Raw genomic sequence first — 24,376 nt, forward strand, 5'->3', positions numbered from 1 at the left:
AGTCTAACTCTGACACCAAAACCAAGCAAGGTGCACAAAAAACAAACATAAACAAAACAAGACAAAACAAAGTAAACTCTTCAAGTGAAATTCAGTAGTGAACTAAAATAATACATTATGATAGAGCAGGATTTAAAGATAAAATGCAGATATGGTTGAATAACTGGAAATTTCAAAAGTAATTTGGTACTTTATTAGATTAAATATGAACAAAAAACTCTAGGAAAGAAAAGCAGTATCTTTAATTTTAATGCAAGCTGCAATAACATTCAAAAGAAATGCTTCTAATCTTTCATTGTAAGATAAAAAGCAAGGAAAAAAATGCCATTATCATAACATTCCTGGCATCCTAACCAACGCAATAGGAAGAGAATAAGAATTAAGAGGTATACACATTGGCAAAGAGAACGACTCATGCAGATGTCATGACTGCCTATTTAGAAAATCAAAGTGAAATAACTGAAAAGCTATTAGAACTATTAAAAAGAGTTCTGTAAGGTGATGGGATATAAGGAAGAAATTAAAAACACTGTTACATACATACAATACACCTGTTAGAAAATGTAACAACAAAAAAGATCCCATTCAAAATCAAACAAAAAGTGTGAAATATCAAGCAACAAACTTGGCAAAAAAATGCAAGATTTATACAATTAAAATGATGAAGTTTTATTGAAAGACATAAAACAAATTAATGGAGAAATGTTAGTTCCCTTGATAGAAAATGATGTAGCAGTTAGCTATTCATTTGGTGAATAACAACATTAGATGCTTAACACGTGCAATTTGGGTAATATATTGAAAATTGCTCACACCTTACTAGTAATAAGGACATGCAGATTAAAATAACTTTACTGTTTGTTCAGATTGGTAACAGTAAGAAGTGAAAAAATATGCTATGTTTTTGAGGCTGTGGGGAAAACCGGCCCCTTTCATGCATAACTAGTGAGAATATACATTTTTGGAGGGCAACCTGACATGATACATTAAAGAAAACAATAAGCATGAACTTTGACTTAAAAATTCCACTTCTAGGAATCTACTCTACTTAAAAATATACACCATAGTGCTATCTGCAATTGCAAAAACTGGGAACAATGTAAGTGTTCAGAGTTGGGTAACGGTTAAAGAAATTCTCATAGATTTATATTATGTGATTGTTAGAAGATGTATACGTATTGATGTGGAAAAATTTGTAAGACATTAAATTAAAAACAAAACTCAAACGCCAAAATAATATAATCCAATCCCACCCCATCCCACTGTGTATGCACAAGCTTATACTGCAGAGAAGTGTCTTAAAGGATATACACCGAAGTGTCAATAGCGGCTGCCTTTGGGAAAAGGAGAGGAAGTGTGGGAGACGGGGATGGAGAGGAAGGGCTCCAGGCAGGGGCGGATGGTAAGGTGAGGGTGCTGTGTTCACTTTGTATTTAAATTGTTGGAATACATATTCACTTTTATAAAAGTGTCTTTAAAAAGTTTTATAATTTAACAAGAAAATAAAACCGAGTTGGACCAGAACATGATTTGGCTTCTCGGGAAGATTTTATTTGGACACGGGGGTTGCTTAGTAGGTAAGGTTCTTTTGAGCTCTACTAATTTGTAAATGAATCATTTTATAAGTCAGCTATATCTGTGCCATTAGAGGGCAGGAATATTTTAACCTTGGTTAGGCTTCCTGTTCTACTTATACACGATCACACATGTTCGGGAAGACAAATTAGTTTTAATGTTAACAATATACAAGAAAATATATTGTGGAAAAAAGTATATCCATGAAAGGTTAAGTGACAAAAACTAAAAAATAATTGGTGATTTTGGAAATCTGCTTTTACCCTTCCCATCTCCCACCCCAAGTGGCTAAGTAAGCATATTCTAGTGCTAAGGGCCACGTACATAGCTGTTTATGACCAACGCTGCCATTATTTAAAAAGTGGTGACAAGTTTACAGTTTAGACACTAATCCTACCTGATGAAAAAGTATAAAAACCTAGAACATTGACAGATTTTGATGTTGCAAATTCAATAATAAGAAATTAATTTAATCCTTAATGATCAGTTCAACTGCTACGGTATTGCAGGGCAATCAGGAAAACTTTGTAAAGTTTCAAGAGACTAAAGTTAGCACTGCTCCATTCTCCAACAAAGTTGTTTTTTATTTGTTTTTTTTTTCTAATATTTACTGGAAATTTTCCATTTTATTTCAATCCCCCAGCTCTATCCCAGCCAAAACCATGTTTAATATGCCCATATTATTACAAGATAAAGATCCCAGATCCCCTGTGGCAAAAGAGCCCCCTGTCCCTGAATTTTGACCTACTTTAAAAATGACTGAACACACCTTTTGGATGAATAGTTACGCAACACATATTCTTCTTCTTTTCACTGCCATTTTAATAGAAAAAGAATATAAACTTCCATATTACAAAATATATTTCACATTTTTTTCAATAGAAACTCAAAAAACACTAACTTTATAAGATAAATGGATGTTTAAAAGCAAATTCCGGATGGTACTGCATCAATGTGGGGAAAAAGTGTATTAGGGTACAAATACCCATTTGACTATGGGTACAAAGTATCAGTGAATATAGAGAAGAAATTCCAAGTGAATAGTGTTCTGACCGCTATGATCTTTTGGTCTCTATACCACCTCACTTATGATTCAGAGGCTGATCTGCGGATCAGTTCCCCAAAATAAGCAGTGATTGTCTTCAATCTATTATTAAGAAAGTTCTGTTCTATTTCCACTTGCCCTCCAGGCCCAGCCAAGGACGCCACCTAAAAAGGGAACAGAAGAAAGTCACACATACATAAGCATGGTTTCAAAAGAAATCTTTCATTCAGATGCTTTATCAAATAATACAGCTCTGGCTTTTTATTTAAGTCTTTCAAATAAGGAGGCATCTCAAACGTTCACTGTTACTTTCCAGGTGGGTATTAATGCACTATTTGGTGGCAGAAATACTTGTTTCAGACACTTTTGACATTACGGGTGTGACCCGTAATGTCAAAAGCATAACAGTGCTATGTTACTGTATAAGACCTAATCTCTCCAACGCCAGAAGTTACGGAACTTAGAGGAACAGAAAATCAACATGTCGTTCCCAAATATCAGGTTTATTTATTAAGATGGAATACATCAGAGAGCAAGACAGACCCCGCCCGACTTTCATGGGAGCTCCAGCCTCTACCACCTACACCTTTTACTTCTCTAGGTGGGTTCTGGTGCTGTTCTCCCAGCTTGAATCACCTCCTCCACCTGTTGCTCTTTTGTGTGTGTGTAGTTTTAAGTCTCCCACTCCCCCGTTTTTATTGTGGTTAAATACATCACTCTTTTTGAGGTCTACCGTATATGGTGACTAACGCCGTTATCTGGAAGCTAAAAGCACCGTCCCTCTCCACCTTCACACAGTTAACCTCAAAAGGATGCTTCAAATTGGCAATACTTTGCCCTAAGTCCTTAGACAGAAAAGGTCTGTTCTGGTCCCACATTTCTTCATCCCACCTCTCAGGTCCGTTACTAGCAAATATACTCCCTCCTTGCCCATGATTACATCACCAGAGACCAGTCTGCCAGGGCAGCAGCGGGGATGAAGGGGAAGGGTACGCACGGAAGCCCGGGGGCTCAGAGAACTGAAGACACGGGGTGCTGGAGAGAGGGCTCCCCGGGTATCAGGGACCAGCACCAACCACAGAGACACCACCTCTGTAATTACGTCACTGTAACGGGCAAAACCGTAGCTGCGTGTTTTGCAAAGAGAGGTGTTGTCGGCCTAGTTTGGTTTGGAGGTGAGAGATCTAATCTCAGTGGTATTACACATGCTCCACCAGCATCGAGTGGAAGGTAAGATTTATTGTACCTCACCAATGAGTATGTATTTTAAAGCATTTCAACTTCCTCTTAGAAAAACGTCACAGATACAGAAATAGGGAAGAAGCAAAGCTCATTCTATAGTACACACTATAAGAAAAAAAAGAGGCTGTCCCACTAAGGCAGTAACAATGTCGATTTCAAGCCCCCCCACCCCCCACAAAGAGATGCAAAAGAGACAGCTGTGTTTTTACCAGTAGGAACAGATGACAGCAGAAGTGAAACACAGTACCTGTTACAAGGATGAGACGCACACACGCATCCCACTGTTTACTAAGGAGGCACGTCATTATTCAGGTAGAACCAGAGCAGCACTTCTTAGGAAGAACTGTTTTATTTTCTATTTTCATATCTTTATGTCGGTCTGATTTTTCACAAGGAAGGGCAAAATGAAGAATTTGTCTTTAACCAATAAAAGGCATTTTGACTAGTATATTTAAAATATAATTGTTAAAAAAAATATAATTGTTTCACAGTAATTTTTCTATGACTTAAGATATAACTTAAGTGCAGTATTTCTCCCATTCTTTTAAATAGTGATTTATTTAAAGAAAGTGAGACTGGCAAGCAGAAGTTTTCTCTGGGGGTGGGGTTAGGGAAGGAGAGAGGAAGAGGAAGGAAAGGAGGAGAGAAGAGGTCGGGTGAAGAGAAGCAAGGCAGAGCTGAAACAGCAGCAAAAAATCTGCTAGGACAGGGAGAGCAGAGAAAAGCAATCAGAGGCAGATTTAAATACCAGTTCTACCAATAATTTGCTCACCAATATAGAAAGCCATTAAGACAGGGTTTGGCTTCCGAAATCTAAAAAACAGGAATACTACCTATCTCTCTAAAAAGAGCACCCTGTAAGCCATAAATAGAATAACAGAAAAACAAATCTCTGAGAAGGTAGGGTTGCCTGGACTTGGGTGCTTTGGATAGAAAAAGGAATGAAGACGTCTTACGTGGGAGTTTTTGAGGTCTATTATAAAATAGTTATTTATAAATTATTATATAAAATAAAATATCTTATTCAACAACTACTGAATAAATAGCTTAAAAGTTTTGGTTCTAGGCAGTGGAGTGTAGCAAAACAAAACAAAAACAACAAAAAAACCCAAAGAATGTTGCCTTCATGGATCTTACATTCTAGCTGGGAGACTCAGATGATGGACAATTAAAACAAGTATTGAAAACGCCTATCTAGGGCTTCCCTGGTGGCACAGTAGTTGAGAATCTGCCTGCCAATGCAGGGGACATGGGTTCGAGCCCTGGTCTGGGAAGATCCCACATGCCGCGGAGCAACTAGGCCCGTGAGCCACAACTACTGAGCCTGCGCGTCTGGAGCCTGTGCTCCGCAACAAGAGAGGCCACAATAGTGAGAGACCCGTGCACCGTGATGAAGAGTGTCCTCCGCTTGCCGCAACTAGAGAAAGCCCTCACACAGAAACGAAGACCCAACACAGGCAAAAATAAATATAAATAAATTAATTAATTAAAAAAAAAAAGAAAACGCCTATCTAGTGTTCAGAAAGAAATTAAAAAAAAAAACAAACTTAATATGTTACTTTAAGTGTTCTAATTAAAAATAATTTCTAACTTTAGCCTTTTTGTGTTTTTCTAATATTTTCACAAGTACGTATATTTTCAAGGTTAGAATTCTAGAGTTGAAAGACTAAAAATTATGTAGTTCAAGACATTAAATAACATTTTGTTTCAAGCAAACTTAATGCCATCAATTTCCAGCTCTCTTTATTTTTCACTAGCAGGTTTAACTGACAAAATGTCATCTGGTTCCTTCCCCTTTCTTAAAGTTTAATAAATTGAGAGAGAGAGAGAGAGAAAGGAAAGGGGAAAGGAGAGGGAGAGGAAGAGGAAGAGGAAGGAGAGAGGGGAAGGGGAGGGAGGGAAATCAGCAGCTCTGGATGACATGCTACATTTTTGGTATTGTACTTGATTTACCAAAATTTGGTACTAGATTTACGAAAAGAAATCACAATTTGTTTGGGCTGGAACTAGAACTAAGGAATGAACTCTCATCAACTAGATTTCATGTCAGGCAATAAGGCTGTTCTTTGGGGATGGGGAAAAGAGAAATGGGTAAAGATCACAATGCAGGTGATAACTTTAGTGAAATAAAAGGTACAGTGTAGAAGATTTAAGAGTTAAATAAAGATTCAAAATTGCACTTTTAAAAAAAAGCAAACTGATATAAAGTAAAAATATATGGTAACTGAATGAGAGAAAGTAATTTCTAAACTGGATCCTCATGGAAAAATATATAATAAATACTTTATTATAAAAAGGATACAGAACAATTAGAACACTGAAAAAAATGTCCTATTACTACACTGGAGAAGTGATTATTTCTGCAACATGCAAAATCTTGCTTAGAAGCAAATTACACCAAGTGAATATGAAGAGTACTTTTTATGGGGCCTATAGATCTCTGTCAATTACAGTGACATAAGCAAAAAGCATCTGAAATATTGGCACTGATTAGAAACCTAATGACTACTGTATAGTACAGGGAACTCTACTCAGTACTCTGTAATGACCTGTATGGGAAAAGAATCTAAAAAAGAGTGGATATATGTATATGATTCACTTTGCTGTACACCTGAAACTAACACAACATTGTAAATCAACTATACTCCAATAAAAATTAATTAAAAAAAAAGAAACCTAACGTCCAACAGACAAGTGTCTCACCCACAATTCCCTTTTGTCCTTAAGTTTCTTTTGTTACATCCAACTAGTAACTTCACAAAAATGAAGGTTGGACAAAAATATTTCTGATGAACAGTTCTCTGGGAAATAAAAGAAAATATTTTTTATCAATGGAAAACCAGGCAATATTCAAACTTATGCATATTTATTGAAATTAGTTCCACATCTCTGAACATGGTAAATAGAAGTGAGATTTCTATGCTTAAGTGAATAAATCTTATTTTTTATTTTTTGCTGTTTTTCATATAACTCGAATGCTACCTCAGGCTCTCACAGACATTATTTCCTCTCTGTTTCTCTCTTCCTTCAAATATTTATTTGTTGATTAAAACAAATAAGATTTTAAAAAGCCATCACTGTCAACAGGAGCACACTGGTGACATGTCAAAAAAATTCTCCTGGGCATCAAAAGCTCACCTACATGCATCTCTCAGGAGAAGGCTATAATAACCAGAGTTCACTAAGCTTCGTCCCTCACCTGTTACCAGAACAGGTACTGGAAACAGGAAGACTGTTCTTAAATTCAACAAGTTCCCTAAAGCACAACAGACTAGAGAACAAGGAAGCCCCTGGTTAACGGCACAGGACTTGCATACAGCTCTGTGTGTGGCGTCCTTTATTGAAAAACCTATTCAGAGGCGGGAAGGAAATATAAGCTTAGGTTCAGAAGCGTTTGAACTTTCTCAGTTAGCCTTAGGAGGCCAGCTTCACAGGCCCCCCCAAGAAACAGAATGTACGTGCCGTACAGGAATGAATAATACTGCTCTAACTGTCCAGCGGCAAACTTTCCAAGGGAAAGGCTGGCTGGTGAACGTTAGAAGCTGACCAGTTGTATCCTGAATTGCCACGTATGGTTAAGCAGTGAATTTCACTAAGAACAGAGCTGGTCTAGAAGCCTGGGTGCCAGTGGCTGGAAGAGAGAAGAGAATCCCCGCGGCAGATAAAGCTCCGCAGCAAGCGCCGGTCATTTGGAGGTGACGTTTCAGCCCCCTGTTGTCCTTCTCACCAGTCAGCAATGAAACAACCAATTCAGCAAAAATTCTAATTTCCTTCGCTTCTCTTGTCACCTCAACTTCCGTCCACGGCTCCCGCTCTCACGGTGGCCAACTCTGTGACTGGTGATGAGGACCTTGCCAGCGGGAGACAGGAAGGCACTGACTGCCGCCGCGAGAAAGAAAGACCCGCAAAGGCCTACCCGTCCCTCGTTCACGCATCGGTGCGAGCGGGCCGATGACCTGACCGGCTCACTGCAGAGCTGCCACGAGGATCCAGTGGAACGTGCAGGGCACCCTGCAAACTCTAAGTACGTGTGCCACTACCACAAGGGTCCTATGTTGTATATAAATGCAGGGGACAGTCCTTTGCAGGATGAATGCAATTCTGTAGGGTGAGTGCCCTGCGTTTTAAAGGCTGGGCATTTTCAGGGAAAGCAGTTTCAGAGTTACTACTCCTACAGGTACCAGAAGTGCAGTCCAGCTCTCAGCCCTCTTTCTGTTCTCTCCTGCTTCCGGTGTCCACACCTGGAGTTTAAGGGACCTCCAACTGTTGGGGTGATTTTATCACATTTACCACATGGATATAGTTTTGGCTACATGAAAGTGCTGCCATCAGACCAGATTTCTACTATGGAAATTTCATTTAGAGCAATTTGACACAATTTCTTATCAAGCTTAATATTTAGAAGCTAGTAAGGCCCCAATTTTCCTTTTATTGAATAAGCAGATTGCTATAATAGCTTAGAACTAATATTTGCAAAGAAATTAGTGGTAAACATTTATTGTATTCAGCCAAAAATCAAACACTAAAAATGCCAATGAACTGAATTTTGTTATATTTAAAGTGTTTCCCCAAATAACAAAATTACCTAATAGTTTCCATATCTATAAATAGTTTTAACTATTCAAATGCATATAATTGTATTCGTTTATATGGTAAGTTTTAGAAATGTTCCCTATAGATAAGTCCTCCCTCCCTATCTCACAAAATAAACCATTAGAAGTGTGATGACTGTGACACTTCCTAGACACTATGTATTGGCTCTGATGGGAGCCTCAAGAATTCTGCCGACTAGAAACGTCTCTTGATTAAATCTAATGTCAATTTCTATACTTAAAGATACAACTTAAATAATCGCAGGATAAGTTTTACCTACAGTGTTGGGTTAACCTGTAAATACTTTCCTGCTCTATCAGGCAATAAAATAGGTGCGGTCTGGCCCAACTGTTCTCATGATGTCTGTCCGGGGAAGTCGTGGAAGGGGGGAGCACGCCTACGAGACAAGTGCCAGGAAGGCGCCTGGTTAATTTTCTCAACACAACCCTTAGGGAGGGCGCCCAGTGTTGCCCTGCTCTCTGTACTGCTGTGAACAAGTTATAAGGAAAAGTAACTTACATTAATTTGACTTGAAAAGTACAAAGGCTCTCACTTTTCTGAGTAATCACATTTTAAGAGTTATGAAATCAAACAAAGATAAGGATGAAAAAAACAAACAAAAAACAAAAAAACGAGGATAAGGAGGCACTATATCAAACTGACCGGGAGCTGCTCCTCTCTCTGTCTCCAGGTCTGTCTGGGAGACAGGACACCTCCTGTTAGACGTTCCACCCGCAGGGCTTTCATACAAACACGGTGTCTGACAATCGTTGCCGTGTGGCTTCTTTGGGGAGACTAAGCATTCCACTCTGCTCAAACCTCTATCCATATTGTATACATTTACTACTTAAAAGAGAAGATTCTCATGTTTGGAAAGCATGGTAAACCCAAAGCTAGTACTGGCTGCAAATCTATGGCTGTCAAAGGAAAGAAATGAAGGAAAACACAGCAAGATACAGGCATCAAGTAGATAATATACAATAATCCCTCACTCCATCTATAGTGATTTCAATGAGTGAGCTATAACTTGCCTCCAAAGAGCCTGAGTCTGACAGTGAGAGTCTGGATAACAAGGGACACATGTCCTGGAATAAACCCCAAATAGAGGAAGGGAATAAGAGACTGAAGAAAAAGGCGACCTGGAAAAATATTTTACTAGATCCACAAAACAATGAGACTTATTACTTATGTGGAAAGATTATAAGACAACTTATATTTGTATTGAGTCCACAGTCAGCTTAACTACCCTAAATATAAATGTTATCCAGAGTACAGATCTCCCTGGATGGGAACTTAACTGCTCTCTATAGGCATTTCTATGAGAGAAACGTAGGCTGAGCTTCAAACAGCAGGACTCATAACCTTAGAACCCAACCCATTTGTAAGTTCAGGGTGTTGTGATCTTCTAAATGCTCCTCAACAAAAAAGTTGACTTCTCTGCTACTCTGCTCTTTCTAAATCTTGTAGCACCGTCTCTTCTCTCATTTAAAAAATCCTACATGTGGATAGGTTGTCTTCATTTTATTATAAAAAGAAAAGGTGATTTCCCACCGTAATTTGATCTAAATACCAGTATAGTGTGCTTGAAATCTTAAGTTTTCTTTTTGACTTTTATTATTCTCTAGTGTCATTACTCCCTCTAGAGGTAGAAAATGTGAATGAACTACAAAGCGGAATTCTGGCAGGTGTGTGAAGTAAACCAAAACGAAGGAAAAAAAGTTAACTTTCTCCTTGGGCAAGTGTTAATTTAACTAGAAAAAATGTACTCACTTGAACTTTCGTAAAAAATAGTGAATTTCCTATTGTCATTCAAGTACCCAAATATGCCCACCTAATGTTTAATATAAGGATCATCTAGCCTCTCATGAGACTAGTTATGATGCATAATATCTTTTTTCTTTTCAAAAATTTTTTTCTTTTCTTGATGCATAATATTTACATACGAGAAAAAGAGAATTATGGAATAGGCTCAGCCTTATCTGGGAATCTAGAACGCAGATCTGAGTCACATGAGTAGCAGATGTTAGGTTTAATATTCAATTTGATATAAAAATGCATAAAGCAAGGGGATAGTGCTTTTTCTTCTGTCTTGTAACAGCACAAAGTACTGGAGAGACCTAATGTTTAGACACAATAGCTCATCAGTAGACAACAGGCAGCAAGATCTAAGAGCAGCCCCTTCTAACTCACAGAGTAGGGGCTTGTTAATTCTATTTCCTTTTCTTTTAACCCAGAGAATCTCAACTCTGGCAGCACATGACAATCACGTGGGGGGTTTTAAAAAATTATGCTTGGGTCTCATCCCAGAAAATAAATTAGAGACAATCTTTCTCAGTAGACCTGAGACTCAGTAGTTTAAAAAAGCTACTCAGCTGTGACTGTAAAACTCTTAGAAGAAAACACAGGGGAAAATCTTCAAGACATTGCATTTGGCAATAATTTCTTGGGTATGACATCAAAAGCACAGGCAACACACAAAAACATCAGATAAGCTGAACTTCATCAAAATTAAAAACTTTTGTGCAGCAGAGAGTAAAGAGGGAGTTCCCTGGCGGTCCAGTGGTTAGGACTCTGCACTTTCACTGCCGAGGGTCGGGGTTCGATCCCTGGTCGGGGAACTAAGATGCCACAAGCTGCTCGGCGTGGCCAAAAAAAAAGTAAAGAGGCAACCCATGGGATGAGAGAAAATACTGGCAAAGCATATATCCAATAATGGATTAATACTCAGAAGATACGCACATGAAAAGATGGTCAACATCACTTGTCGTTAGGAAAATGCAAGTCAAAAGCACAATGAGATACCATTTCATACCCATTAGGATGGCTATTACCGAACAACAACAACAAACAGAAAATAACAAATGTTACTGAGATTGTGGAGAAATCAGGACTCTTGGGAACTGCTGGTGGGAATGTAAAATCGTTCAGCTGCTGTGGAGAACAGTAAGGTGACTCCTCAAAAACCTAAAACTAGAATTACCATGTGATCCAGCAATTCCACTTCTGAATATATAACCAAGTGAGCTGAAAGCAGGGACTTGACTAGATATTTGTACACCCATGTTCACAGCAGCCTTATCCACAACCGTCAAAATGTGGACCCGTGGACCCTAAACATCCGTGGACGGATGAATGGATAAACAAAATGCAGTGTACGCATACAACAGAATGCTACTTAGCCTTAAAAATAAAGGAAATTCTGACACATGTTATAACATGGATGAACCTTAAGGACATTATACTAAGTGAAGTAAGCCAGACACAAAAGGACAAATATTGTATGATTCCACATACATGAGCTATGTAAGTATGAGGTATACACGAGTAGTCAAATTTATAGACACAAAGTAGAATGGTGGGTGTCAGGGGCAGGTAGTGGAGGGATGGGCAGTTAGTGCATAATGGGTGCAGAGTTGCAGTTTCAGAAGATGAAAAGGTCCTGAGATGGACGGTGGAGATGCCTGTACAACAACATGAATGTATTTAACACCATGGATTGTATGCTTAAAAATGATTTATGGTAAATTTTGTCATGTACATTTTACCACAATTAAAAAAAAAAAGCCACTCAGGTAATTTAATTTGCAGCCAGATCTGAGAGAGACCCAGTGTTCCAAAGACTAAGCAGATGAACCAAAGACGGGAAAGTGTAACACATTAAAATAAGATATGTCCAATACAAGTAAGTATTACTGGTTTCTGAGAGGAGGAAGAGAAAAAAAATCTATAATCTGGGATGTGTGTTTATAAATTAAATCCTGTCATTTTACAAAAAAAAAAACCACATTTTTTTTCTGGGGGGGCCATGCCACACAGCTTGTGGGATCTTAGTTCCCCGACCAGGGATCAAACCCACGCCCCCTGCATTGGAAGCACGGAGTCTTAACCACTGGACCACCAGGGAAGTCCCCATTTTACAAATATCAAAGCTGTTTATTCTCTCCTCTAGAGAAAACATGACATCTTTACCTATTGGTCCTCTTCAAAATCTTAGTAATGCTTACATTCTTTCCACGATAACTTTATGACAGGATCTTCTAAGTAACAGACACACGACTTTTTGAGGTTTATGGTCTAGACGCACTGTGAAAAATGCTTTATCCCTTATTTCATTTGTTCTTCAAAACCACCACTAACAAGTGGCAGGGCTGAGACGAAACTTGGGCCTGACTCTCAGCGTCTCTGTTTTCAGCCCGTTACCGGAACATTATCCACATCCTCCTACTTCCGTGTCACTGATGTTCTGGCCACCTTCTCCTCAACTCCTCCAGTCAAATCTGCTTTAGCTTTAAAGTCTGGTTTATCTGCTGTATCATAGAGGGCCTTTCCTGAAGTCATCCAGCAGAAAGCCAGGGCTTTTAATCTCTGCCTTTCTTAGGAGAAGGCTACACTATCACTATCCTGTAATCCTGAGAAGATGCTGAACTAGCGTGCCTGCTGACCCCGGTAAGACAGGTCTGGAGACACAACAGAGGGAAACCACCAAACAAAAGAAACCTATGGAGAGACCTGGGGTGGCTCGAGAGAGAGAGGGAGAGAGTACTTGTGTAGGATGGAGGGCAGTGCCTCTGGCCGGGGGGCAGGAGGCAGTGGCTGTGGGAACTGAAAACAGGAGGAAGGAACACAAGAAACGTGAAATTCTGCTCTCGCTCTTCCCCGCCCATTGCCGTGGCCTCGGCTAAACAGCATCTGTGCCGCGCCTGCAGAGCTACAGCTGGAAAGCGAGGGCGGCTGAAGAGAAGCTCTGATGGGAGAAGCTGAGAGCAGCAGGTGGGCACCCAGCCCTGGCAGCTGCCCTCTCACCCCCTGCTCTCCAGACATCCTCGGGCTGATGCCGGACACTCTGTGGTGAAGGGGTACAGCCTTCAGTCGCTGCTTTTGCCCAGCCCCTCCCCAGGGGGGGCCGCTGTCCTGCGATGGTGTTTGGTGAAAAGGAACCGCAGTCCTGAGCTGGCGGGTGAGCAGCCCCAGAGCTCACCCACCGCCACCCCTGCAGGTGGCCACTGGGGCCCACACAGCCCTAGCTAGTGGTTTGCAACCCAGGCTGCACATCAGAATGACCCAGGAAGCTTAAGAAACTGGTTAGATCAATTTCTGGGATGGGCCTCGGAGAGTCAGTTCTTACAAATGCCCAATGACTCTAAAGGGCAGCGAGGTCTGACGCTCACTGGATTCTGGCCTGGCCTTTCTCCTTCTGCATTACTCGAGAATAGCCAATAGCCAGTAAAACAAGACATCTGAGGACCACGAGTATTTCATGGAAGAAAAACAAACAGGCCTAGAAATTATATCAAATGCAGAAAGGATAAAAAAGATTCATGATTTAAACTTCTTATAATAATAAAAATATTCGAGTGCAAAAGAAGAAAAGAAAACACAATGCAGAAACATTAGGTGTAAAGAATATAAAAAACACAATAGATGGGATAGAGAGAATTTATATATGTGAGGAATGAAGACCAGACTGAGGTAATCTCCCAGAAGGAAAAAGGGGACAAAACACCAGAAAATACAGTTATGGGAGACTAACATCCACATAACAGATGCCCCGAAAAAGGAAAAAAGATGGTGAGAAAATAGTTGAACAAATAATGGAGATAATGTCTCCAGAATAAAGCATGATGAACAAAGCTCAATGACAGAGTTGGCTCTCAAGTACCAAATGGGAGAGAAAGGGAAAACCGGCACCCAGCAACACTGGAGTAAAATTTAAATATGAAAGACAAAAGATTTTCAATAGAATGCTTCGCACAAAGCAGACATGTAATAAGCGCTTATAAAAAACACCAACAAAAGCATGAAATAAAGACATCATCACATCTTTGTGAGGCAGTTATTATTCTAGGGAAAAAACCCAACATGTTTAAAATAAATGTTTATGATAAGAACGGAACAAGGACATCTGAATGTTAGTCAAGTGTCCTATGGTTAAAACTGTTCCTGGACACATGGAGGTTTTATTTGCCTGTGGATTTCTACCTAGGCTGCCATTTTCAGGAATACCCAAAACCTATTCTCAAGGGCGGCCGCAGGAACGGGATCTCGGCTCGGCGAGGTGCGCACATGTGAGACACCACACATTCACCCTTTCAGGACGAGGAAGAACAAGCCCAGAGCGCTCTGTTTATGTTTATGCGGGCCAGGACCCGTGGAGACGAACAGGATGAAACAGGCACGGATTTAACTGCTAAGCACTTCCAGTTTTCTAATAATAGTCAAAAAGCCAGGGACTTCTCATAAACATGTTCTCAAGTAAAGAAAGACCCTGTATCTTTTTCCGTCCAATCTCTGTAACAGTCACACAAGAGGCTCATAGAAGTTCTTCAGTAATGGCTTACCTGGTCAATATTAGCATTTCTTGGAAGAAAATAAATGATATTATTAGTGATCTTCTGGGAAAGTCTGAAAATTTCAAAGGTGGACAGTAGTTAAGGAAAAGTAACAAAAACAGTAGTTAATTTCTGATCAGAGATATATTCTTCACTTACTACATCATAACCCAAACGTACTCCGATATGTAACAATACCCTCTAATGGGACCTAAAAGAGAATTAAGTAGCATACTGTCCCTGACGGGTCAGGGATTAGAAGTTAAATCTATTTATTCAATTATCCTAGTGGTAGGAAACCAAGAGCCGGAGACACACATTCTTTCTTTCGGCCATTTCCTAGGTTTTGTGACAACAGGAAGAATAGGAAAGCACAATACCGTCTCTTTCTAGTAAAGAGTAAAGACAAGTAACTCTGTCCACTGTATTTTTCTAAATTTTAATTAGCAACTTAAAACACAATTCCTGTTAGAGTCATACATGACTCCTCTAGGGAGTAGAGATAGAGAAAGGGACGAATAACAAATGGTATTCTTTATGAAATAAGGGTTTGCTTCAGCATCCTGGAAGAGTAACAGGGAAACTTTGGAGACACAGAGGATTCAAGTCAGAGTGAGCTGAAGAAAAGCTAGGGGACAGTCACCCAGACTCTAGGGACAGGTCTTGAGGAAACCCCCATTTCCAGACAATAATGCCACACAATTAATGCCTTTTAGTTCTTGTTTTGTAATGGTAAAATTGGAGAGCAACCAATGGAAATATAACCTCACAGTTACATAAATACAACGTTAACTTTTGGAGATCACTCACCAGTTAATTTTTATGCAAAACAAACTGGAATCTATCAAGTGCTACTAGCTAATAGCTCTCCTCTTCACTAATTTCTTACACACACACACACACACACACCCTTTCTCTCCACAACCACTGCTTGAGGAAACTCTAAGGACTTCCAAAGGATATCCATCAGGAGACATCATGGTGCTGATGTCGAAGATCTCAGCGGTGGCGTAGTCTGGTCCTCCCCAAGGCGGGCTGAGAAACACGACATCAGCCTTTAAATGAGAAGCCAGCTGCAGGAAATCTCCACAGATGAACTCAATCTTCTCCGCTACCCCATAAATTTCTGCATTATTGCGAGCAAGATCGATCTTAACAGGATCAATATCAATGGCGATCACTAAAATGGGAACAAGAAGGATGAGTTAAATGATGCTGATTATTAGTTATATAGACTAGTTCATCTTCTGAGCAGTCGGTTTATTTTCTGTGCAAGACCCTTTTTAAAAGACTTTTTAAAGGGAGATTAGGCCATATATATGAGAGAGAGAATTAAACATTTTAATCTAAACTAGAAAGATTCACTTGTGTGGTACCAAGAAAAAGTGACTGAAGGGTGTGGCCTCCAGAGCTGCCTCAGTCAGCCCGCTGGGCCGAGGCAAGAAGTGACGGTGGCCACCCAGCAGCCACTGACCCCGGTCTGTGGTCAGCATCGTGCTCTGTGCGGTGGACAGCCGAGCGGCAAACACCTGGGAAGCTGATGGCGGCTGCATGGAAAGCCTATAAAAGATTTCAGATGAGACCAATTTCCGCAAAAGGCGGCAACTTCCAAAGGAAGCCACATTTGACAACTTCTACCGAAAGGCAAAATAAAACATTTTTTGACAAACCGATATAGCCAACTTATGAAGAAGAGATGTAAAAACATCTGCTGGTGACGTTTAATGAGACATTTTAGGTAGAGGGAACAGATGTTATGTTTTCACCACACGGGCTTTCATTGAATTTACTGCAATTTCGTAATTAGCAACACAAACCTAAGTTAATTCTGGCTCACTTGTGTCTTGCGGTAAATTACTCAAGTGCACCTGTACGTGCACCAGGATGTTAGTGGCAATATTTTATATCTGCAAGGGCTAAGTGGAATCCTGATACATATGCCATGGTTGTCAAGGAAACAACTGCATTCCAGAAAATAGTGGTTTCAAAATGTGTTAATGCTTTTGAGAAATAATGCACTAAATAAATCAGCTGAACGATGGATATAAGCACCAGTCATGTTGCAAAATCATGCATCTGCAACACTATTTCTTCTGTTCTAAAAAAAATAACATTCATATTTATAAAAGAGAAAAATGTCCTTTTTAGCTGCTTAATCTGCTACATTTATAGTATAGAGACAGATGCAAAGATATACTGACAATAGCAAAAATTCAACGGAAAAAAATGACTTTCAACACCAAATGTATTCAGTTAGTTTTCATGTTTTCATCTGCGCTCCCCTCGGAGGCCGTCTTTGTTGTCAGGCCTAAGAGAGTGCAAGCAACTCAATCTAGCACGTGAAGGAAGTGCTGACAAGTGCTGGTGGATACTACGTAGAACTGTGCTGTCCGATAATGGCAGCCACTAGCCACATGTGGATATTACCTTTAAATCGGTTCCAATTAAATACTATTAAGAATTTAGATCCTCAGTCACGCTGCCATATTTCAAATGCTCAATAGCCACACGTGGCTAGTGGCTACCACGCTGGACAGTGCAGGTACATTTCCATCATTACAGAAAGTCCTAATGGGCAGACCCGATACAGAGCCACTGGAATTCATATAAAGGGGGAAAAAAAACTTTTAACAGCAAAATGCAAACTCTGGGAATTCTCTAACCATTCAGTTGAGTACCTGCATAGACAGCAGCTATGTGGGTGGAAATCGGTCTGACACAAAGGGATCGTGCCGACTACACACGCCATTTTCTCACGTGTATGCGCACACGCGCGCGTGTACAGCTGACCCTTGAACAACACGGGTTGCAACTGCACAGGTCCACTTATAGGTGGATTTCTCTTACTAGACGTGTAGGACAGGAGCACGTGATCTGCGGGGGGTTGAATCTGCGGATGCAGAACGTCAGGGACAGAGAGCCGACCGTATGTTACACTCGGATCTCTGACATGGGGGCGGGCAGTGTCAGTGCCCCTAATTCCCGCATTGTTCAAGGGTCAAGTGTGTGTGTGTGTGTGTGTGTGTGTGTGTGTGTGTGTGTGTGTAAAGAGTAACTGATTACATGCATATGTGTGTACACACACACACAACTATACTTTGAACTCCCTGCCCCAGTGGAGTCAGCTCGCCCACACTAGGGCAGCACCCACCACGACTGTGAGGGCACCGGTGAGCTCCTACTGCTTCGGGGAGAAGGTCCCGGGACACCACGCTATGAACACACTGAGGACTCCTGAGCTTCCGGCTCACAGGCTGCAAGCCAGACCGTGACCGCAGCCGGCAGGGGTGGAGTCTGGGTGTGCCTCCTTTTCTCCCCAGGGGCTGGAGATCTGTAGGTGTGAGTGATGGGGCTGTGACGGAGTCGGACAGAAGCAGTCTTCTTTAGCTTGGGACCCACATTAGACATTTTCCTTTACCAAATGTGCACTAAGCTACAGAGAGCCTTGGCAACAGACCTGTATTCGTAGAAATACAAAACTACAATATGGACTGTTTCCGTAATATTCTGAAAAAATTTCCAGATCTATCTGCTGTTTTATCAGAGGGCAGATATTTTAATTCATGTTACAGTACAACGCCAAATGAAGACAGATTTTACAACTTTTGAGGAAAAAATCATTTCCATGCAATACACACGGATTGGAGCTCATAGGAATGGCTTATCTGGCAAAGGCAGAGAAGAACTTTAAGAGAAAGTAGTAAATGCAGGAAGAACAAGAAAGTAACTACTATTCCAGTAAATATGAAAACAGCTTTCATCCAGACTCTTAGGAGACCACACAAAGATAGCAAATGTCCTGCTCTGGAGCATTGGAGTGACTGAATAAGGGCCACAGTTCATCAGCACTGGTCTTAACATCAATGTTGGGTTGCCCTTCATCATTTCCTAGCTCCTATATTATGCTTTCCAGAATCATATGTTTTCCTAGTTAACATAAAGAACTTTATATAAATCAATAAGACAACTGAAATTTACTGAAATGGAAGCTTTATATATAAAGACATTGGTGAAAAAAAGCATGTTCAGAGTATGACTTAACAGTTGCTATCTCTAAAATATCACATTATACTACATTTTAAAAAGAACTGAGAAAGAAAGGGATATCAGATACAGAGAAAGCCAAGTAAAAGCCCTGGATTCCCGACTCCGCTAAGTCAATTTGGGCAGACTGTCCAGTTTCATAAAGCCTTCTTTCCCCTGGGAAACAGCACATGTACTGCCTACTTGACACAGTTCTTAGCAGATATATACTGATATATCAATAGTAACAGAAGTTTTCTTTCTTGTGATTCTGAAGTCAAGCAACCATGAGGACAGTCCAATATTTAAAAGGTTCTTAGTGTCTTAGGATGTCAGAGCTGAAAGGTATCACAGAGGTTCTCTCAATTTAATGTCTCCTTTCAATGAAGGCTAAAGGATGTCGAAGGTCATACAGATGGTGAGGGACAGAGCTGGGACTCCCTGCCTACTCTTCTCTTCTTCCAAAGAATAGTCTCCCATTTCCATATTTTTAGTTTTATATAATGCTATAATCTTGGCTCCGCCAAGCTGTGTCTGTGTGATCTTGGGCAAGTTACTTCATCTTTTACTTCTTGGTTTATTTGTGAAACACAGATAGTAGTAAAAGATACATATCACAAGATTGTTGACTAAATAAATACATATTAAGCACTTAAACCAGTATACAAAGTGTATGCTTAATATACGTTAACTCTTATCGTTAAATATTTGGCATTAAATTATCAATGATTAAATCTCAGTAGAGATAGGCCGAAGCAAAATGAAGCCTTTATTGAATAAACCGAAATTAATTAATGAATAAACTACTGATGAGCAATTACCTCTCTTTCCTGTTAAGGCAAACTGAATGGTATTTCCTCCAACTCCACAAAATGCGTCGACTACGGTGTCACACCCGGAGCACCCGCTGACCCTTCCGGCGATGTGCTCAGCGATCTTCTCGGGTGTAACTGAAAACCAGCCCTCTGCGAGGGAAGAGGGTGTCTGTTATGACATTCGATGGCAAGAAGCCAAGCCAAACACAAACACAGCCAACATTACTATACACTAAATGCTTAAAAGAAAATACTTAGTTTCTCCTTTCAAAAAATTATATATTATCTCGTTTGAAAGGAAAGGTCCACAGATCTTGTTATAAAAGGGGCAGTATCATTCCCAGACCCAACTTCCACAGAAACAACCCCCTCAATTCTTGCCTGATTCTTTTGCAATATCCCTCCAACAACTGAATGCAATTCTGATTTTTCTGTTTGAAGTATTAACAACTGACTACCCATCATGGAAAATGGAAAGTTAGCTATTTTAATTGACCAACTCCCCAAACTTCACCGAGGTTCCCAATTATTTAATTCCTGAAGGGGAAGCAATGAACCGCATCTGTACGGGACACTTAGCAAAATCTGCACGTGTCTAGAGGGTCAGAAAAGCAAGGAAGTGACAGCAAGACTGCAGAGCTGAGGCTCAGCAGAACCTTCATCATTTGCAGAAAGGAGGTCCCATGTCCACTCCACAGAAAAAAAGGACACTGCCCTCCTTCTTTCCCAATAGAAGGAATTTACGTTTTTCAGAAAGATATTTCTCTGAACAAAATGATGCACCAATTTTCCTGTTCCCTTTCTTCATCAAAACTTTAAATGGCTCCTCATTGCTGGAAGAATAAAAACATAAACTCCTTTTATAGAATTGAAAGCTTTTCTCCAGTCTTATTTCCCCAACAAACTCTTATGTACTCTCCCTGATAGACAACATTTTACAAATAATTTTAAGAGGCTCAGAGAAGCCCTGAAACTCCACACAGATCAATACCTCCTGATTTGGACAGTTAATAAAGACCAATGTTTAGGTATAGCCCCAGTATGAAAGCAAGCCTCAGTCTGCGCAACTGAGTTTAAGTTAGCTCTTCAAGGTCATGGTGGGAAAACTTGAGAAAGAATTCAAATTTTCCAGTGTGAATTCATTAACTTACATCTATCTGCACATCAGATGTTCTGTTTAATAATCTATCAATTGCTTTTGCTATCTATCCTATGATGCAAAAAATACAGATTAGACCTGAGTCTGAAGTTTAAAAAACACGTATGTACCCAAACTGAGAGACATTGTAGAAAATAACTGGCAGCTGTTCTCTGGAAAATGTCAAAGTCATGAAAGACAAAGAAGCTCAGGAACTATCCCAGATTAAGGGAAACTAAAGGAACATGAAAATAAATGTAACACATGACCCTATACTGGAAGAAAAAGAATGCTATAAAGGACATGATTAGTATAATTGATGAAACTAGAGTACTGATTTGTTGATTATGATATTGTAACAATGTGAAATTTGTAACTTTATCATTGTCACATAAAAATATCACTGTTCTTAGAAAATACACACCAAAGTACTAAGGGGTAGGGGCAACTGGATCAGAAAACATACCTACATACATGCACACAGAGAATGACAAAGCAAATGTGGCAAAATGTTAAAAATAGCTCAATCTGAATAAAGGGGATATGAAAATTTCTTACTATTCTTGCAACTTTTCTATAAGTTTGAAATTATTTCAAAATGAAGTTAAAAATTACATATATACCTTACCTCTGTCTAATTTAATCCCATCATCAAAGCGGGAAAAGAGCCTGTATCTCTGGGCCCAGTACTTTGCCAGCTCAGGCACAGCAGTGATCTCAGGAGGCAGACCAATTCCCTTTCTGTTCTTGCTTTTCTTCTTCTTCTTCTTCTTTTTATTTTCAGCTACAATAAAAGAATAGAAATAATACAGATGCTCACTATAGAAAGAGGAAATCACAGGTGAATTTATCTAACCTGTGGCCACAGCAAATAACTACAGTTTGGGACTGCGCGCCAGCACACGTACCAGCCACACGCCGGAGGGTGGAGGGCGTCTGGAAACAGCACTGGCTTCAGGTTATAGCCTCCATTTTGCCACTTCTTGGCTCCTTGAGCTTGGAAAAGTAACCCAGGCTCTCTAAGTTCCAATTTTTAATTCCTCAAAAAGAATGAATGAATGGGTAGTATTTTAGCTATTTACTTCACAGGATTGTTAGGAGATGTGGAGAGGTACTATTATAGGTATAAAAGTTATTACGTAAGTGTTTCTTAGATAAAGTTGCTTTAGTGGGTGAATTATGGAAATTCAAACATTTCCCTTCCCTTCTTTGAAACAAAAGCTCCCAAGGACTGATTAAGCTCTAACTCTCAGCCACATCAATCCTCTGAACCCAGCCATGACCTGCAAGTCCTACAGCCTCTGAGAAATTCAAACAGGGGTCACTAGCTCCATTCAATAGAAAAGGATCTCATTCATTCACACTGACTTTTTCTTAGATAAATGATTTTTATTTGTTTGGTTATTTGGTTTCACTTCTGAGCAGATTAGATGCAGCAACTTAGAAAGACAAGAGTGCTGTCATACCTAAGTATGATTACAAGAACTGATGCTGACAAATAATAAACATTAAAGTAAACATTGAAACGGTCCTCAAACAAAGGACTGTGTCCTAATATGCTCATCTGATCACTGCAAATAGCAAAAGGTGTCATCAATAGCAAAGTGCAGTGAGTTTCTCAAGAGAGGAGACACTAAGATTTTGAGTCATGAACTCCTTATTGTGCAAGACCATCCTGTACAGGACTTAGCATTAAGTAATCTAAAGTACGAAATGTCGGAATCCCCCAGATCGATCTAACCCATCTTCCAAATACCTGAGATGGTGGTATCACCCCAGGTGAGAACATCAGCATCGTGACAAGTGGTGGTTAGGGAGCTAGGGTAGGGTGGAAAAATGGGATTTAGGAATCACACAACTTGGTACCAAGTTCTAGCTTTGCCACTTACTGGCTGGGTGATCTCGGGCAAATTTCTTATTTTCTCTAAGCTTTACTTATTTATAGAACAGGGATAATTTCACCTATCTCAATGGGCTACTTTACAGATTAAAGGAGAATAAGGCATTCTCATTTCAGAAATCTGCACGTGCCACATGAACATCAGTTGTACAATGGCAATAAAAATATTAAACTACCTTAAGTATGCTGTTTAGAAAGGCAAAGAAGTATATAATACAAAGATCACAGGTTTACACACACATACACACACACGGAAAAAGAAAATCAAGAGTCAAATAAGGTATTTCGCTCAATACTAAATAAGAAAGCATCACAAATATAATTGTTTCATTAGGGCAAGTCTGAAATAATTCATCAGTAAAAATGAATACTATGTCAAATGAAAATTTCTGCCTTATAAAAGCCATAATGTTCCACTGAGTATAACTATTATAAAATAAATTCAAATAGTACAAAAGGGCATAAAGTGAAAATGCTACACTATTCTTCATTCATCATAGCCAACTACTGTAAATACTTTTTTTTTTTTTTTTGTTTTTGTTTTATTGGCCGCACTGTGCGGCTTGTGGGATCTTAGTTCCCCGACCAGGGATCGAACCCGCGCCCCCTGCAGTGGAAGCACGGAGTCCCAACCACTGGACCGCCAGGGAAGTCCCTGTAAATACTTTTTTATGTCAATGTACCATCTAAAAAACAAACATCACTACCAACCACCATCACCACAAAAAAACAACAAGAACAAAGCAATTATCCAAAAGAAAATCAGGGCAATGCTAGATGTCAACAGGAATCAAAGGGACTGGCACCTTTCGCCCACGGAACAGAGTGGCGGCGGCAGAGACCAGTCTTAATGGCACAGATGGAGGCGCTCAAACAGCTTCCCCTACTCTTTAGTGTTTCATTTTATCATGCTTGTTCAGCCAAGGATGCTCTGGGTGCGAAATCACGGCCATTAGCACATTTGCACTAAATATGCCTTCTTTCAACTTACGAATAAACAGCAGTGAATCCTTAGGTATAGATGAGTCGTAAGTGATAACGAGGGAAAAACACACTTAAAACAAGGAATGGAAGTCCGTTAGCAAGCGGGGGCACGTTTAGCCTCACCTTCGGCTTCTACGTGAAGACGGTCTGGTGCAGCCTGGGCGGGGCAGTCCCCCTCATCTGGCACTGCTGCTTCTGTGCTGTCCCTGTCAGTCTTCTCTGTTCCCACTTCCCCAGCTGGAGACACGGCACGACGCGTCCCAGGTTCCGGCTCACTCGTCTCCGGTGGGTCATCCCCTTTTTCAACAGACAATTCTTGTTCCTCTGAACCACTGCTTGTGCAAGTATCTTGCACGTTGTTATGAGAAACTGGCTCCTGCGATGCTTCGTCATCCATTGGTTCATTAACCCATTTTAGGAATTTTTCTACCTGAAATTTTCAGATGTTACCAGCATGAATTAATTCGCAATTACACAGAATATTTCCACCTGCTTTACCATTTGTGACTTGACAAGCTGTGTCACAGTATTAGCTCTGATAAGTACACTGTATCATACAGGTTAATGTGAATAAGTAATTCCAACCTAATTACACTTTGTTATCTGGATGTACCATGACCTTATTAAAGAGCTCTTTAAAAGGAAAAAAACCATCAGCTTAAACACAAGACTATGACCTTCCTGTTAGCAATTAACACTAAGAGGATAAAGCTCTACTGTGCCAGTAACTTT

General features: G+C 40.0%; 1 protein-coding gene across 1 annotated transcript in view; it reads right to left on the reverse strand.

The window, feature by feature from the left end:
- Window positions 1-218: 218 nt before the first annotated feature.
- Window positions 219-24,376, reverse strand: part of TGS1 (trimethylguanosine synthase 1) — a 37,958-nt gene continuing 13,800 nt past the window's right edge. Inside the window, exons 8-13 of the mRNA XM_082364116.1 lie at window positions 23,768-24,074; window positions 21,389-21,544; window positions 19,629-19,772; window positions 15,748-15,964; window positions 14,794-14,872; window positions 219-2,784 (exon numbers count right to left, since the gene is read on the reverse strand). Coding sequence (XP_082220242.1) covers window positions 2,662-2,784; window positions 14,794-14,872; window positions 15,748-15,964; window positions 19,629-19,772; window positions 21,389-21,544; window positions 23,768-24,074 — 1,026 coding nt within the window. The 3' untranslated portion in view covers window positions 219-2,661. The remainder of the gene's footprint in view (window positions 2,785-14,793; window positions 14,873-15,747; window positions 15,965-19,628; window positions 19,773-21,388; window positions 21,545-23,767; window positions 24,075-24,376) is intronic.

The sequence above is a fragment of the Balaenoptera borealis genome, assembly GCF_965194805.1.
Source record: "Balaenoptera borealis genome assembly, chromosome: 17".
NCBI lineage: Eukaryota > Metazoa > Chordata > Mammalia > Artiodactyla > Balaenopteridae > Balaenoptera > Balaenoptera borealis.